Here is a 14595-nt window from a genome sequence, read left to right as displayed (position 1 = left end):
AAAAAAAAAAAGAACTAGTGCTCTTCAACTTAGTGTCTCAATTATCACAAGATTAAACAAAAACAAGTGTTATTAGAAGTTTCAACTTTTCACCAAAGAATTTTTAACAATTTGGTACGTCTTTCAGTAACCTCCTCTGATGTGTGAGATATGAGCAAATGCAGATACCAAATCTAACTTCTTCTCAAAACAATTTGCTTAATATGTGGCATCCAGATATACTGCACTCAAAAGCAAAGGCTACATTTTTGTTTGCAGAAAAAAAAGTAGTAATTAGAAAATACCATCTCCTATTTTAAAAAAGCTACAAGGCCGGGCATGGTGGCTCATGCCTATAATTGCAGCACTCTGGGAGGGCAAGGCAGGTGATCACCTGAGGTGAGGAGTTCAAGACCAGCCTGACCAACATGGTGAAACCCCATCTCAACGAAAAATACAAAAATCAACCAGGCATGGTGGCGGGTGCCTGTAGTCCCAGCTACTCATGAGACTGAAATAGGAGAACTGCTTGAACCCCGGAGACGGAGGTTGCAGTGAGCTGAGATCGCACCACTGCACTCCAGCCTGGATGACAGGGCAAGACTCTGTAGCAAAAAGGCACACACATAAAAAAAAAGTTACAAGCCAGGCGGGGCGCTCCCAACACTTTGGGAGGCTGAGGTGAGTGGATCATGAGGTCAAGAGATTAAGACCATCGTGGCCAACATGGTGAAACCCCGTATCTACTAAAAATACAAAAATTAGCTGGGCTTGGTGGTGCGTGTCTGTAGTCCCAGCTATTCAGGAGGCTGAAGCAGGAGAATCGCTGGAACCCAGGAGGCAGAGGTTGCAGTGAGCCGAAATGGTGCCACCGCACTCCAGCCTGGGTGACGGAGTGAGACCCTGTCTCAAAAAAAAAACAAAAAAACAAAAGGCTAAGAGTCTTGAACACTATCAATACTCATTCCATTTTCTGGAGATTGAGAGGTTTTACGGACAATAAAGCATAATTGCTCATTTTGAAAAAACCAAATTATTTTAGGCAACATACCAATTTGGGCATTGCTGTAAAGTGAAATGCTCTGTCTAGTCGTAGCTTCCTAAAAATATAAGCTGCATCAAAATGCTGTGCATTTACTAAATCTTGCTGAAATTTTAAAACTTCATCCCAATCCTTCAGGGCAACTCTGATCTGCAACCAGGAAGAAAAAAAAAACGTTGTACTAAATGTAAATATTTTTTCACAAATATATTATAATTTTAAAATACTGGCATTTTATTTAAATCATATTTAATCATATAATATTTATTATAAAAATACGATACTTGTTTTACATTTCTGCAAAGGAAAAATAACTCACTAAGTATTACCTTTTGTTTTGGTTGACACAGTTGGGTGTTATATAATCCATATAGCAGATACAAAGCACCAACTCTGATCTGGAAGGTATATGGAGGTAAAAAATATCGCCAAGCCAAAGCCAAAGCTTCTTTTGTAAACATGTTCTTTTCTAAATTTCTCATTCTGCCACTAATAAAGAGAGAAAATATATTATGACTCATTACGTCAATAACTAATGAACAAAAGCCAGAAGTATATACTTGTTTAAACGGTGGTTATAATAATTTGATGAGGATTCCATACCCAATTCTTTCATGATTCAAGCACAAAGAGATAATTTTACATCAAGGCAAAGGCAACTACTAGGTAAACATGATGCAGCTTCCAAAAGCATCAACTTTACTTGCCAAATTGAAGAGCAAGAAGGAAGGGGTTGCAAATTTTTTATTATTGGTTAAATATTTAAAACCCGTAATGTTAAAATAATCATGGTTATGTTACAGAACTATGTGCATTTTAATATATAATTGTCAGAAATGCTTGTTCTTTGGTGCTGTAGAGAAGCAGCACTTGAACGTAAATTTTATGTCTTCAGCAAGGCCATTTTTTTTACTTTCTACAGAAAGGGGACAGTCGCCAGCAGTTTTGCTACACTGAACAAAGGAGACAGGGTCATTTATAACTTGACGCGTCTACTTTGGACTTCACATTCTGTATCTGTCTTGATTGACTAGCAACTTAGAACTTGAAGTAACTTGTGGAATGCTGAGAAAGGTAAAAACACTTTTAAATAAGGAAGAGGAACAGGCTATGACTTAATGCTTGCTTGGACCAGTATAAGCACGCCAGGGCAAATATTTAGGCTAAACTGTAAGAGCTAAGAACATAAAGTACACTGATTTCTTTATTACAGCTAGCAGATATTTAAGAATGTTAGCACAGGTCTTTGAATAAATTTTGCTTCTAAGAGAAGTTACTATTTAGTCTTAATTAGATGGGGAGGAAAGTCTTTGAAGACGAACCTCTACTTTACTTTTTACATAATGAACATTTTCTCCAGTACTCTCAGGGATTTGCACTAAATCTCCTCTGTCCTTGGGAAGCCTAGGTGAAAAAGTTAGAGAAACAGCACAAAGTAACCCACACTCCTAATGGTCCAGAGCACCATAAGCTCATTAGAATAAGGGAAGAGCAGGGGAGAAGAGCATACTCCAGCATACAACCAAAAGCTTTGTCCAAACATCCAAGAGAGCAACAAGGCTTTCTTGGCAATCAATCAATGAAATAACACAAGAAATGTACCTGAAAGGAAAGTATCTTGGGTACCCAAGATCACTAAGGAAAACTCAAGTTGGAAACTGCTTAGGGCAAACCTGCCTCCCATTCTATTCAAAGTGACTTCTCTGCTCACTGAGATAGATGCATATCTGATTTGCCTCCTTTGGAAAAGCTAATCAGAAACTCAAAAGAACGCAAACGCAACCATTTGTGTCTCACCGATCTGCGATCTGCGACCTGAAAGCTCCCTCCCCACTTCCAGTCTTCCTGCCTTTGCTTCAAGCTGTCCCGCCTTTCCAGACCGAACCAATGTACTTCTTACATATATTGATTGATGTTTCATGTCTCCCTAAATGTACAAAACCAAGCTGTGCCCTGACCACCCTGGGCACATGTCATCACAACTTCCTTAGGCTGTGTCAAGGGCGTGTCCTCAACCTTAGCAAAATAACCTTTCTAAATTAACTGAGACCTGTCTCAAATTTTCGAGGTTCACATGTATTTTCTGTGGATATAAACAGCATAATGAATAAACTACCTGAAACTGTTCTGCTGTGCTAAGTTAACAAAAAATTTTTAAAGACAAGTCCTTAAAAAAGTCAATGTAACAGTCTTCTTACCACTTTGGATAAAACAATGAAGCCATATTTGTGCATACTATATAGGTTTCTATGTAAGACCTGAAATTAGTAGATAAAAAATGCCAGATTTCAAATAAGACACTAGCTAAATGTCTCAAAGTGTTGATGCAAGTGACTAATACACTGTACAAATATAAATATGTAGAACTTTCACTTTTAAAACAGCAACAAACAATGAAGACATGCACCCTGCAGCCATAAACAGGGGCTCCATTACACCTGATTACAACGCAGGGGTGGAAGGGAAGGGGGTAGTAGAAGAACGTTTTGGCTCTTCAAATAATAAATATACGAAAAGAATACAAAATACCTACCCTAGTTATGGTAACCAAAGTAATTTCTCAAGAAAATCCACCACTCCTCTAGTGATTCCTGTTTCTTTTTTCATTTTAGGTTTTCCCTACTAGAAAATGTAAATGTTACATTTTTAGCTAAGTTTTCTTAAATGCATTTTTCCCCCCAAGAAGTGGTACAGTGCAATATTACGGATTTTAGAAACAGGCAGATACACAGTTTCCAACATCTGCTCTACAATCCACTATCTTTGTAATGGAGAAATTACTTAACCTCTTTAAGCCTAATTTCCTCATCTATAAAACAAGGATAATTGTACCTGCTTTTTATAACTGTCTTATGCAATAAAGCTATACATTGCATTTAGTAGCCATTTAATAAAGCTATACATTGCATTTAGTAGCCATTTAAAAAAAATTAGTCTCTCTCCTTTTATTAACCGTACAACAAACAGCTCTTTATCGTCCATTTCTTGGAATTTAAAAGCTACAAAGGTAATTTGTTTACACTGACAGAGAGAAAATGAGTTTTAACATTTTGTTCAGAAAAACATAGTTTTAATCATAAGGTTTAAATCATTCCGAAAATCAGTTATTTAGCCTTTTCAATATTGTATGTACTATGCTAATAAAAATAGATTCATCCAGCCACTGTCCTCACAGAGGTCAGTCTAGTCAAACGAAAATTTTAAAACGGTAGTAATAATGAACATTTGACCAGCCTGGCCAACATGGTGAAACCCCGTCTCTACTAAAAATACAAAAATTAGTCAGGCATGGTGGCACGAGCTGTAGTCCCAGCTACTCGGGAGGCTGAGGCAGGAGAATGTCTTGAACCCGGGAGGTGGAGATTGCAGTGATACAAGATCGCACCATTACACTCCAGCCTGGGTGACAGAGCGAGACTATGTCTCAAGAAAAAAATAATAATAATAATGAACATTTATTGAGGACTTAGAATGCATTTCTGATATATCAGCTCATTTGATCTTCACAGCTTCTGAGGTTTATCATTGCCTCTATTATACAGATATGGAAACTCAGGTAACTTGCCCCAAGTCACAGTGGACCCTGCAATCAAATGCAGCCAATTGGGATCCATAACCTACGCCCTTAACAATCCCACACTGCGTTTTCAACTATACCATTACAACAAAACGTGGCAAGCGGTGAGATAAAATAAAAATAGGGTGCTATGGGGGCGGGGGGGACATGAACAGCGTACTCAGTCTAGAAGAACGAAAAAGACTTCCCCGAGGAAGTCATTTGAGCTTAACCCTGAGTAAAGAATGAAGTGGACAAAACAAGAGTTGCGGCGGAAAGCTTCAGGCTTAGGAAAAGCCTATGGAGGGCCAAAAAAAAAAAGTTGCTGGAGCAAGAAAGTGAGTGCATGGAGGGGACTGGCAGGCGAAGCTGGACAGATGGGCAAAGGCCAGTGAGGAATGGTCTTGGCAAGTCAGAGAATTCGAGCGTTATCCCAAAGGCAATGGGCACCACTACAGAATGAGCCGGAAAGTGACATGACCAAATTTGCACGTTTGAAAAACAACTTTGGGCCGGGCGCGGTGGCTCACTCCTGTAATCCTAGCGCTTTGGGAGGCCGAGGGGGGCGGATCACGAGGTCAGGAGATCGAGACCAGCCTGGCCAACATAGTGAAATCTCCGTCTCTACTAAAAATACAAAAAATTAGCCGGGCGTGGTGCCGGGCACCTGTAATCCCAGCTACTCGGGAGGCTGAGGCAGGAGAATCACTTGAACCCGAAAGGCGGAGGGTTGCACTGAGCCGAGACCGCGCCATTGCACTTCAGCCTGGGCGACAAAGGGAGACTCTGTCTCAAAAAAAAAAAAAAAAAGACAACTTTGTTGTAGGAAAGACTAATTCAATCTCGAAGCGTTTTGTCTTTGCTTGTGTGTTTTTAAACATGAGGTCCTAGAACAAGACCGTAGAACAAGACTGGGGAAGGGCAAATGATAGTGGCCTGGGTCAGGGTGGAGGCAGTGGAGATGGAGAGAGGAGTTTAGAAAGGAGGCGAAGCAGAGACGCATATTTGGGAAGAGGCCGCAACAACCATCAGGGCACAATGAAACAGAGCAGGGAAAGCGCGTTGCCTGCGCACAGGGGAAGGTCCAGGAGTGATGGAGGCAACCTTTGGTGACTGCCGCTCTTCTCAACACTTCGCAAGCGCAATATCGCCGGGAAGGAGGCAACTTTCTACACCACCTGCGGGCAGGGAGAGGCGGGTGGTGGACAAAAAACACCCACCAGAAAATAGTACCGAACTTCATGTTTCTCCACAGCTCCGTGAAGTCCTCGAAGCGTACACTGTCTGTCTCCTGGAAGCGGCTGAGCAGCGCCTCGCAGTCTGTCTGCAGGCCGGGAGGAGTCCCCATGGCCCCCGAAGCCCGCACACCTCTAACCGACTAACCAGCGGTGGTCGCCCAGGAAACCAACCCCGAACGGCCCGCCCCCTACGGCGTGCGCACACGCGCTCCGTGTCGTATTATCCGGCACTTTCAGCTCCGCCTTTATCCGGGCGCTTGCTACCGGTCGTCTGCTTAGTGCGCGTGCGTGAAAGCGTTCTGCTGTTTTACTGGCTGAGATTGCTTTCACCCAGAGTGCTAAGATCCACCCTTCTATCGAAGAGGTTTAAAGAGGTTTACGTCTCAAGTGTTGTGTTTGCTCACGAGCGGTTTTAGGTCTTCATTTTCCGCTAGGTTATGTAACTTGACTTTAACCTTACTAGCACTCTCCTTTAAAGTGACCCTAGTGTGAGATAAGTGAACTTTTGAGCTAGGAAAGAACAGTCCCAACCCCACCCACCCCCACGTGGGAAGAGAAGCTAAAGAAGGCTTGCTAGGAAACAAACTGAACTCATTCTCCTTCTGGTCATCGAGAACCCTAATACTCTGTACCCACATAATACGATGCTTAATGTGTGACCCTCTCTTTGTAGCCCTGGTATTCTGCAACCACTCTTGAAAAGAAGAGCTGTATTTCATACCCTCTTGTAAATAGCCGCCCTCCTGCCCCGCCACGCATTCACCCTTGTGCTACGTAGTACTTAGAAAATACCTACTTCTTATATTATTATTTGGATGAATTGCCTTTTTGTGTACACGTTGCCACCTAGCTTCCTTCCTCCAGGAGGTAGCTATGGAGTAACATTTTGAACTTTAGACCATTTCTCTGATTGAAAGGTATGCTATCATTCTTCAGGAGAGGTATCCTGATATTATAGAAAAACATTGGGCTTTCTGTCTGTAAATGGAGTATCCATTCACTTTACTTTTCTGATCCTTGGCCTGTTTTTTTGTTTGTTTTTTGGATTTGTTTGTTTTTTGTTTTAAGACGGAGTTTCGCTCTTGTTGCCAGGCTGGAATGCAGTGGCGCGGTCTCGGCTCACTGCAACCTCTGCCTCCCGGGTTCAAGCGATTCTTTTGCCTCAGCCTCCCGACTAGCTGGGATTACAGGCATGCACCACTTCACCGGAATTTTTTTTTTTTTTTGTATTTTTAGTAGAGACGGGTTTTCACCATGTTGGCCAGGCAGGTCTCAGAACTGCTAACTTCAGGTGATCCACTCCCCTCGGCCTTCCAAAGTGTTGGGGTTACAGGTGTGAGCCACTACACCCTGTTTTTTAAATGTTATGTGATATTTTATGTCACAGAAAAATGTATGTGATGTGTGAGATAAGAAGCATAGCAGTTAAACACCTGTGCACCTTTCACCTGTGTAGGAACCAGAACATTACCAACACCTTCACATCAATCTGCGATTTCCTCCTCTGACCTATTCCTTTGCCTGTACCCTACTTTAATCACAACTACTGGTTGGGTGCGGTAGCTCACGCCTGAAATCCCAACACTTTGGGAGACAAAGGCAAGAGGATCGCTTGAGCCCAAGAGTTGGAGACCAGCCTGGGAAACATGGTGAAAATTAGCCGGGCATGGTGGTGCACAGCTGTAGTCCCAGCTATTCGGGAGGCTGAGGTGGGAGGATCACCTGAGCCTGGGAAGTGGTGGTTACAGGAGGCAGAGGTTGCAGTGAGCCAAGATCTTGCCACTGCACTCCATCCTGGGCTACGGAATGAGACCGAATCTCAAAAAAATAAAATAAATAACTACCTTGAATTTTGTTTCTCTTTCTCATTTATATATTTTATCACTTATGTATGTTTAAACGGTATATTTTTTAGTTGTGGTTGGTTTTGAGTTTTATGAAAATGGTATTGCAATTTATGTGTTATTTGAATTGCTTTTAAAACTTGTTTCCAAGATTGACTCATATTATTACTCATAATTGTAGTTCATTTTTCACTGCTAATATTCTATTGTGCAAAAATATACTGCTTATTCATTATTTCCTCAATGGAAATTTAAGTAGATTCCAGATGTTGCTATTATAAACAATGCTACTTTGATCACTTGTATATGTCACCTTTGTAGGGTTGTCAGATAAAATACAAGAGGCCCAATTAAATTTGACTTTCAGATCAACTAAAAAAATTATTCATTGTTTATCTAAATCTAAAATATAATTTAACTGGGCATATTATATTTTTGTTTGCTAAATATGGCAGCTCTACTTATACGTTGCAGTAATCTAGAGTATATACACCTAGAATTAGAATATATACCTACCATTATCATCACTGTTAAATAGTAAGAGGTGCAAGTGTTCAACTTTATAATTTTACATTGTTTTTTAGAATAGCTTGACTTGGCCAGGCGTGGTGGCTCACACCTGTAATCCCAGCACTTTGGGAGGCCAAGGCAGGCAGATCACTTGAGGTCAGGAGTTCAAGAACAGCCTGGCCAACATGATGAAACCCCGTCTCTACTAAAAATACGAAAATTAGCCAGGCATGGTGGCATGTGCCTGTGGTCCCAGCTACTTGAGAGGCGGAGGTATGAGAATCGTTTGAACCTGGGAGGCGGAGGTTGCAGTGAGCCAAGATCGCACCACTGCACTCCAGCCTGGGTGACAGAAGGAGACCCTATCTTAAAAAAAAAAAAAAAAAAAAGAACAGAATAGCTGGACTGATTTACACTAGCAGTCCATGAGAGTTCCTACTTGAGCCGTATCATCTCACAAATTTGGCTTCTAATTGTGGTCTTAATACACATTTCTCTGATTACTAATGTGGTTGTGTATCTTTTCAAATTCTGATTTTCTATTCATATTTCCTCTACTGTGACATGCTTGTTTGTATATTTTGTCTGTTTTTCAATTGTGGCATTTGACTTTTTCATATTGATTTGTAGAAGCACCTTATATATTCTGGATACTAAACTGGTGTTTGTACTATTTGTTGTTGTTTATTTCCTAGGTTGTTTTTATTTACTATCTTTATGGTGTTTTTTTATGTATAGAAATTCTTTTTTTAGGCCGGGCGCGGTGGCTCAAGTCTGTAATCCCAGCACTTTGGGAGGCCGAGATGGGTGGATCACGAGGTCAGGAGATCGAGACCATCCTGGCTAACACGGTGAAACCCCGTCTCTACTAAAAAAATACAAAAAACTAGCCGGGCGAGGTGGCGGGCGCCTGTAGTCCCAGCTACTTGGGAGGCTGAGGCAGGAGAATGGTGTAAACCTGGGAGGCGGAGCTTGCAGTGAGCTGAGATCAGGCCACTGCACTACAGCTCAGGCGACAGAGCAAGACTCCGTCTCAAAAAAAAAAAAAAAAAGAAATTCTTTTTTTAATATAGTCAAATTTCAAAATCTTTTCTAATAAGGGCTCTTGTATCTTAAAGTCATAAGTGTTTTCCCTATATTTCATTATTAGTATAACCAATAAATCTTGAATGCTGAATGACTTAACACAAACTAAGCTTGTTTTTCTTTTACATTAAGTTCAATTAATGACAGGATAGGGTGAGGAGGGTTCTGCTTCAAGCAGTTACTTGCTGACCAAAGCTGATGAAAACTCTTCAGTGATTGACTTTCAAGGTCACCTTGAGCACCTTGAGTGACTTGGCTGGAATGTTTTAGCGAAGACATCTAGCCTGTGGACTGGAGAAGAACGAGAATGTGGAAGATTGCATGAGAGATTTTTATGGGCCAGGCCTGGAAATGGTATGCACTCAAAGTGTGGTTCACTGACAATGACTAGTCTGCAAACTGTTTATTCTTCTCCATCTCACAATCGTACAGAAATTAAGAATAAGTGCTGAGATGGTTTGGCTCTGTGTCCACATCCAAATCTCATCTCGAATTGGAATCCCCACATGTGGAGGGACGGACCTGTAAGCTCCATGGTTTGAGGGAGGGAGGTGATGGAATCATGGAGGAGGTTTCTCCCATGCTGTTCTCACGATAGTAGTTCTCATGAGATGTGATGGTTTTATTCGTGTTTAACAGTTCCTCCTACACACACTCTCTCCCCTGCCACCATGTAAGATGAACGACCCTTCTGCCATGATTGTAAGCTTCTTGAGGCCTCCTTAGCCATGTGGAACTGTGAGTCAATTAAACCTCTTTCCTTTATAAATTACCCAGTGTCAGGTGTATTCCTTTATAAATTACCCAGTGTCAGGTGTATTTCTTTACAGCGGTGTGAAAACAGACTAATACAAATGCTTATTAACTTTATATAGCAATTTAATGGAATAATTTGATCTGACTTTTTAGATTTTTAAAAATAATTTAATTTTATTAAAGTTTATAAAAGTATTGGTCCATGATAGATTGGGGGGAAATGGTTCATTACAACAGATAATTTGAGAAGCACTGTTATATACCATTTCAATCCACATTCTATTGGCCAGAATTCAGTCGCATGGACTTATTCAGGTGCAAAGGTGGCTGAGAAATGTCATCCCTAATTAGGCAACATTTCCCCAACAATAGTTCCAGTCTCTGGAAGAGGTGCACACATCTTTGTTGGACTATGTATTAGCTCATTCCTGCTGCTATAACAAAATACCGTATAAATAGGTAACTTATAAACAACAGAGATTTATTTCTCACAGTTCTAGGAGGCTGGGAAGTCTAAGATCAAGATGTGCTGGCAGATTCCATGCCTGGTGAGGGCTGCTCTCTGCTATCAAGATGGCACTTGTTGCTGTGTCCTCACATGGCATAATAGCAGAAGGACAAAAGAGGCCTAGCTAGTTCCCTCCAGCCCTTTCATAAAATCACTAATCCCATTCATGAGTCCTCATGACTTAATTACCTGCTAAGACCCTACCTCTTAATGCTATCACATTGGCAATTAACTTTCAACACATTAATTTTGAGAGACATTTAGACCAGAACAGACTGCCAAAATGTCTGCTGCAATTTTATTCAGAAACTCGGAAAGTATTACCTTTCATTTTTAATTTACTCTCATCCATCTAAAAATTTATTTCTATGTATGGTATAAGGATCCTATTTCACTTTTTTCCATATGTATAACCATATGTATGTATATGTATTTTCCATATGTATAATTTTCCAGCATCTGTTATTGAACAGTCCATCCTTTCCCAAAATTCACTTCTGTTATATATCAAGTTGTATGGCTAATTGGAACCAGTACACAACTGTATGGCTTTGTACCTGTTATTAAAATACCAAACCATAGTGCAGTATTTCCATTACTGTTAGTAAAACAGTTACCACTCTAAGCCTCCTTACTATCCTCAACTCAAACACTTGGACCCCCCAGGCCACAAATCCCTTAACCTCCCAGCCTCTAAAACTGAAGTGGTTAAGCCTGGCACAGGAAGAGACCTTCAGTGCCGGCTCCAGCTTCAGTCTACTCCCAGGGTTGTTATCTACCTTCAAGGCTCCATTTAGATTTCACTTCTCTAACACTACACTCTAATTACTACAGCTTTTTAAGTGAATTTACTTAAGAAAGATATTTCTCTTATTGTTTTTCAGGAATATCTTGGCTATTCTTGAATTTTCACTTTTTCATATAAATTTTAAATTTGACTTGTCAAATTTCTCTAATAGTGCCATTGGGATTTCAATTGAATTTGGGAAGGAATAACATCTTTTTTTTTTTTTTGAGATGGAGTTTCGCCTTTGTTGCCCAGGCTGGGGTGCAATGGTGCGATTCAGCTCACTGCAACCTCCACCTCCCAGGTTCAAGTGATTCTCCTACCTCCTCCCAAGTAGCTGGGATTACAGGCATGTGCCATCACACCCAGCTAATTTTGTATTTTTGGTAGAGATGAGGTTTCCCCATGTTGGTCAGACTGGTCTCGAACTCCTGACCTCAAGTGAGCCACCCGCTTCTGCCTCCCAAAGTGGTGGGATTGCAGGTGTTAGCCACGGAGCCCAGCTGGAATAATATCTTTATTGTATTATTTCTATCCATAAACATTTGTCACCTGTAGCATCTTTACTGAAGTTTTATAATTTTTTCCCTGAACTTTTTACTTGTCTTTTGTTAGATTTTTCTTATATGTCTTATGTTTTTGTGTAGCTACTGTATTTAGCATCTTTGACTGCCTTACATTTTCTAACTGCTTGATTCCAACATATAAAAATGCAATTGAATTACATATATTTATCTAGTATCCAGTCCCCTTGTTAAACTTTTATAATAATTTTTCTGTTGATTCCTTTAGGCTTTCTATATAGATGATATGTGCAGCTGTGAATAACAATAGTAATGATAGCTTGCTTTTTCCTTTCCAATCCTTATTGCTTTTATTTCTCTCCCTCTTACTTCATTTCCCAGGCTAAGACCTCCCATACTGTTAAAGATAAACCTGAGAGAATCGGTGTGCGTCTGTTCACTAATGTACCATCAGCACCTATAAGTACTTGCTACACAGTAGGTGCTCAATAAAGAATCTAGTGATGTTTTTATTTCAGTTATTTTACTTTTTAGCTCTAGCATTTCTATTTGGCTCTTTTAAAAATATTTTCTAGCTATTTGTATTCTGTATTTGATGAATTATTGTCACCATACATTCCTTTACATCTTTAAGCAGAGTTTCCTTTGATTCTTTGAATATATTTTTAATGACTGCTCTAAAGTCTTTATTAAAAAGTCAGCCATCGAGGCTCTCTTTATGTCATTTCTCTTGCATCCTTTTTTCCTGTGTATGGATCAAATGTTCCTGTTTCTTTTCTTTTTTTTTTTTTTTTTCTGAGACGGAGTCTTGCTCTGCCGCCCACGCTGGAGTGCAGTGGCCAGATCTCAGCTCACTGCAAGCTCCGCCTCCCGGGTTTATGCCATTCTCCTGCCTCAGCCTCCAGAGTAGCTGGGACTACAGGCGCCTGCCACCTCGCCCGGCTAGTTTTTTGTATTTTTTAGTAGAGACGGGGTTTCACCGTGTTAGCCAGGATGGTCTCGATCTCCTGACCTCGTGATCCACCCGTCTCGGCCTCCCAAAGTGCTGGGATTACAGGCTTGAGCCACCGCGCCCGGCTCCTGTTTCTTTTCATATCTCATGCATTTTTTTGTTAAAGATTTGATACTTTAGACAATTTATTGTATAATTCTGGATATTGATTGCTTCCCCTTCTGGACCTTATTGATTTTGTTTACTTATTTATTTTACTGACTTGACTGGAGTATTTTAGTGAAGTCCAGTTCCCCAGCTCAGTGTGAAGCTTCTGATGTTGCTCCTCAGAGACTGCAACCTTGACCTTCCTTACACCCTTCACCCTGGGATGATAGGGGTTTCACCAGTAGTCTTTGTCTTTCCCCATCTCTCTGTTAAACTGTCTGCCTTTTAGTATCCACTCAGCTGTTAGAGTCCACTCATTGCTAACTGATTGCTCTATTGTTTTTGACAATGCTCTGGGGGAATAAATTACTCCATTGTCTAATTAGATTAAATTTAGGCTCCTTTGCAGAGGTAGTTTTTGAGTTCAGTCTTGAGGTTTGCTCTGATCCCAGGAAGGCTCTTCTTAGCCATCTCTTCCCTAGCTTTCTCTGGTAAACTCTGGTCTGCAGTTTAGCTTGTTGCTTTTAGAAGGTACCAGCCTCCTCTTAATTGCTTAATTGTTTTCAAGAGCACATTTAGGTTCAATTTTTCCCCTACTCTGTTCCAAATAAAGTAATTTCTTCTGGGAAGAGCTTCAGAATTTTCTTTTCTTATGGATGTTTCTCCCCCTGAGCAAAATCTCTGAACCACTGCTCCAGCCAGAGCTGAGGATGGGGACGGTCACCTTCTCTCAGAGTGACTCTCCTGCTTTATGAGCAAGGCTCTGCAAGGGGGGAGTAGCTTCCATTCATTCTTCTCAGCTTGCCTGTTCTAGCATGGAACTCACACCGTATATGTGAGTTGCAATAAGGGCAACTGGGGTTCCACTATTGTCAGTCTGCTGCACCTGGGATAGAGCCACTGCTCTATAAACGCAGTCTGAAAGGCGGAAAGGAGTCCCCAGTCTTTCCATTCTCCAGGTCACACTCATCTGGAATTTAGCCTTTGCAACAGAACATGAAAGTGGGCAGAAATGCCAGCAGCTTGTCCCTCCGGGGAGATACATGATATGGTTTGGATGTTTATCCCCTCCAAATCTCATGATAAAATGTGATTTCCAGTGTTGGAGGTAGGGCCTGGTGGGAGGTGATTGGATCATGGAGGTGAATCCCTCACAAATGGTTTAGCACCATCCCCTTGGTGGTGAGTTAGTTCTTGTTCAGTTAGTTCACACAAGATCTTGTTGTTTAAAAGAGTCTGGGACCTCCTCTTTCTCTCTCTTGCTCCCCCTTCACCTTCTGCCATAATTGGAAGCTCCTGAGGCCTCACCAGAAGCCAAGCAGATGCTGGTGCTATGCTTCCTATACAGGTTGCAGAACCATGAGCCAATTAAACCTCTTTTATTTATAAATTACTAAGCCTCAGGTACTTCTTTATAGCAATGCACAGGTGGACTAACACAGAAAATTGGCACCAGGATTGAGGTACTGCTATAAAGACGTGGAAGTGGCTTTCAAACTGTTAACAAAAAGGTATCTAGAACAAATCTCAATCAATTTAGAAAGTTTATTTTGCCAAGGTTAGGGACACACTGGTGACACAGCCTCAGGGGGTCCTGAAGACATGTTCTCAAGATTATTGGAGTACAGGTTGCTTTTGTACATTTTAGGGAGACATGAGACATCAA

The 14595-nt window shown here is 41.0% G+C and overlaps 1 protein-coding gene across 1 annotated transcript in view; it reads right to left on the bottom strand.

Annotated features, from left to right (window-relative positions):
* The window catches only part of SNAPC1 (small nuclear RNA activating complex, polypeptide 1, 43kDa), a 33593-nt gene extending 27581 nt beyond the window's left edge, over positions 1-6012 (bottom strand). The window contains exons 1-3 of the mRNA XM_011961985.1: positions 5798-6012; positions 1351-1510; positions 1027-1171 (exon numbers count right to left, since the gene is read on the bottom strand). Coding sequence (XP_011817375.1) covers positions 1027-1171; positions 1351-1510; positions 5798-5925 — 433 coding nt within the window. The 5' untranslated portion in view covers positions 5926-6012. The remainder of the gene's footprint in view (positions 1-1026; positions 1172-1350; positions 1511-5797) is intronic.
* Between the last annotated feature and the right edge of the window lie 8583 nt (positions 6013-14595).

The sequence above is a fragment of the Colobus angolensis genome, unplaced genomic scaffold (genome assembly GCF_000951035.1).
Source record: "Colobus angolensis palliatus isolate OR3802 unplaced genomic scaffold, Cang.pa_1.0 Scaffold57, whole genome shotgun sequence".
NCBI classification, from domain to species: Eukaryota; Metazoa; Chordata; class Mammalia; order Primates; family Cercopithecidae; genus Colobus; species Colobus angolensis.
This window is presented reverse-complemented; position numbering and strand designations above follow the sequence as displayed.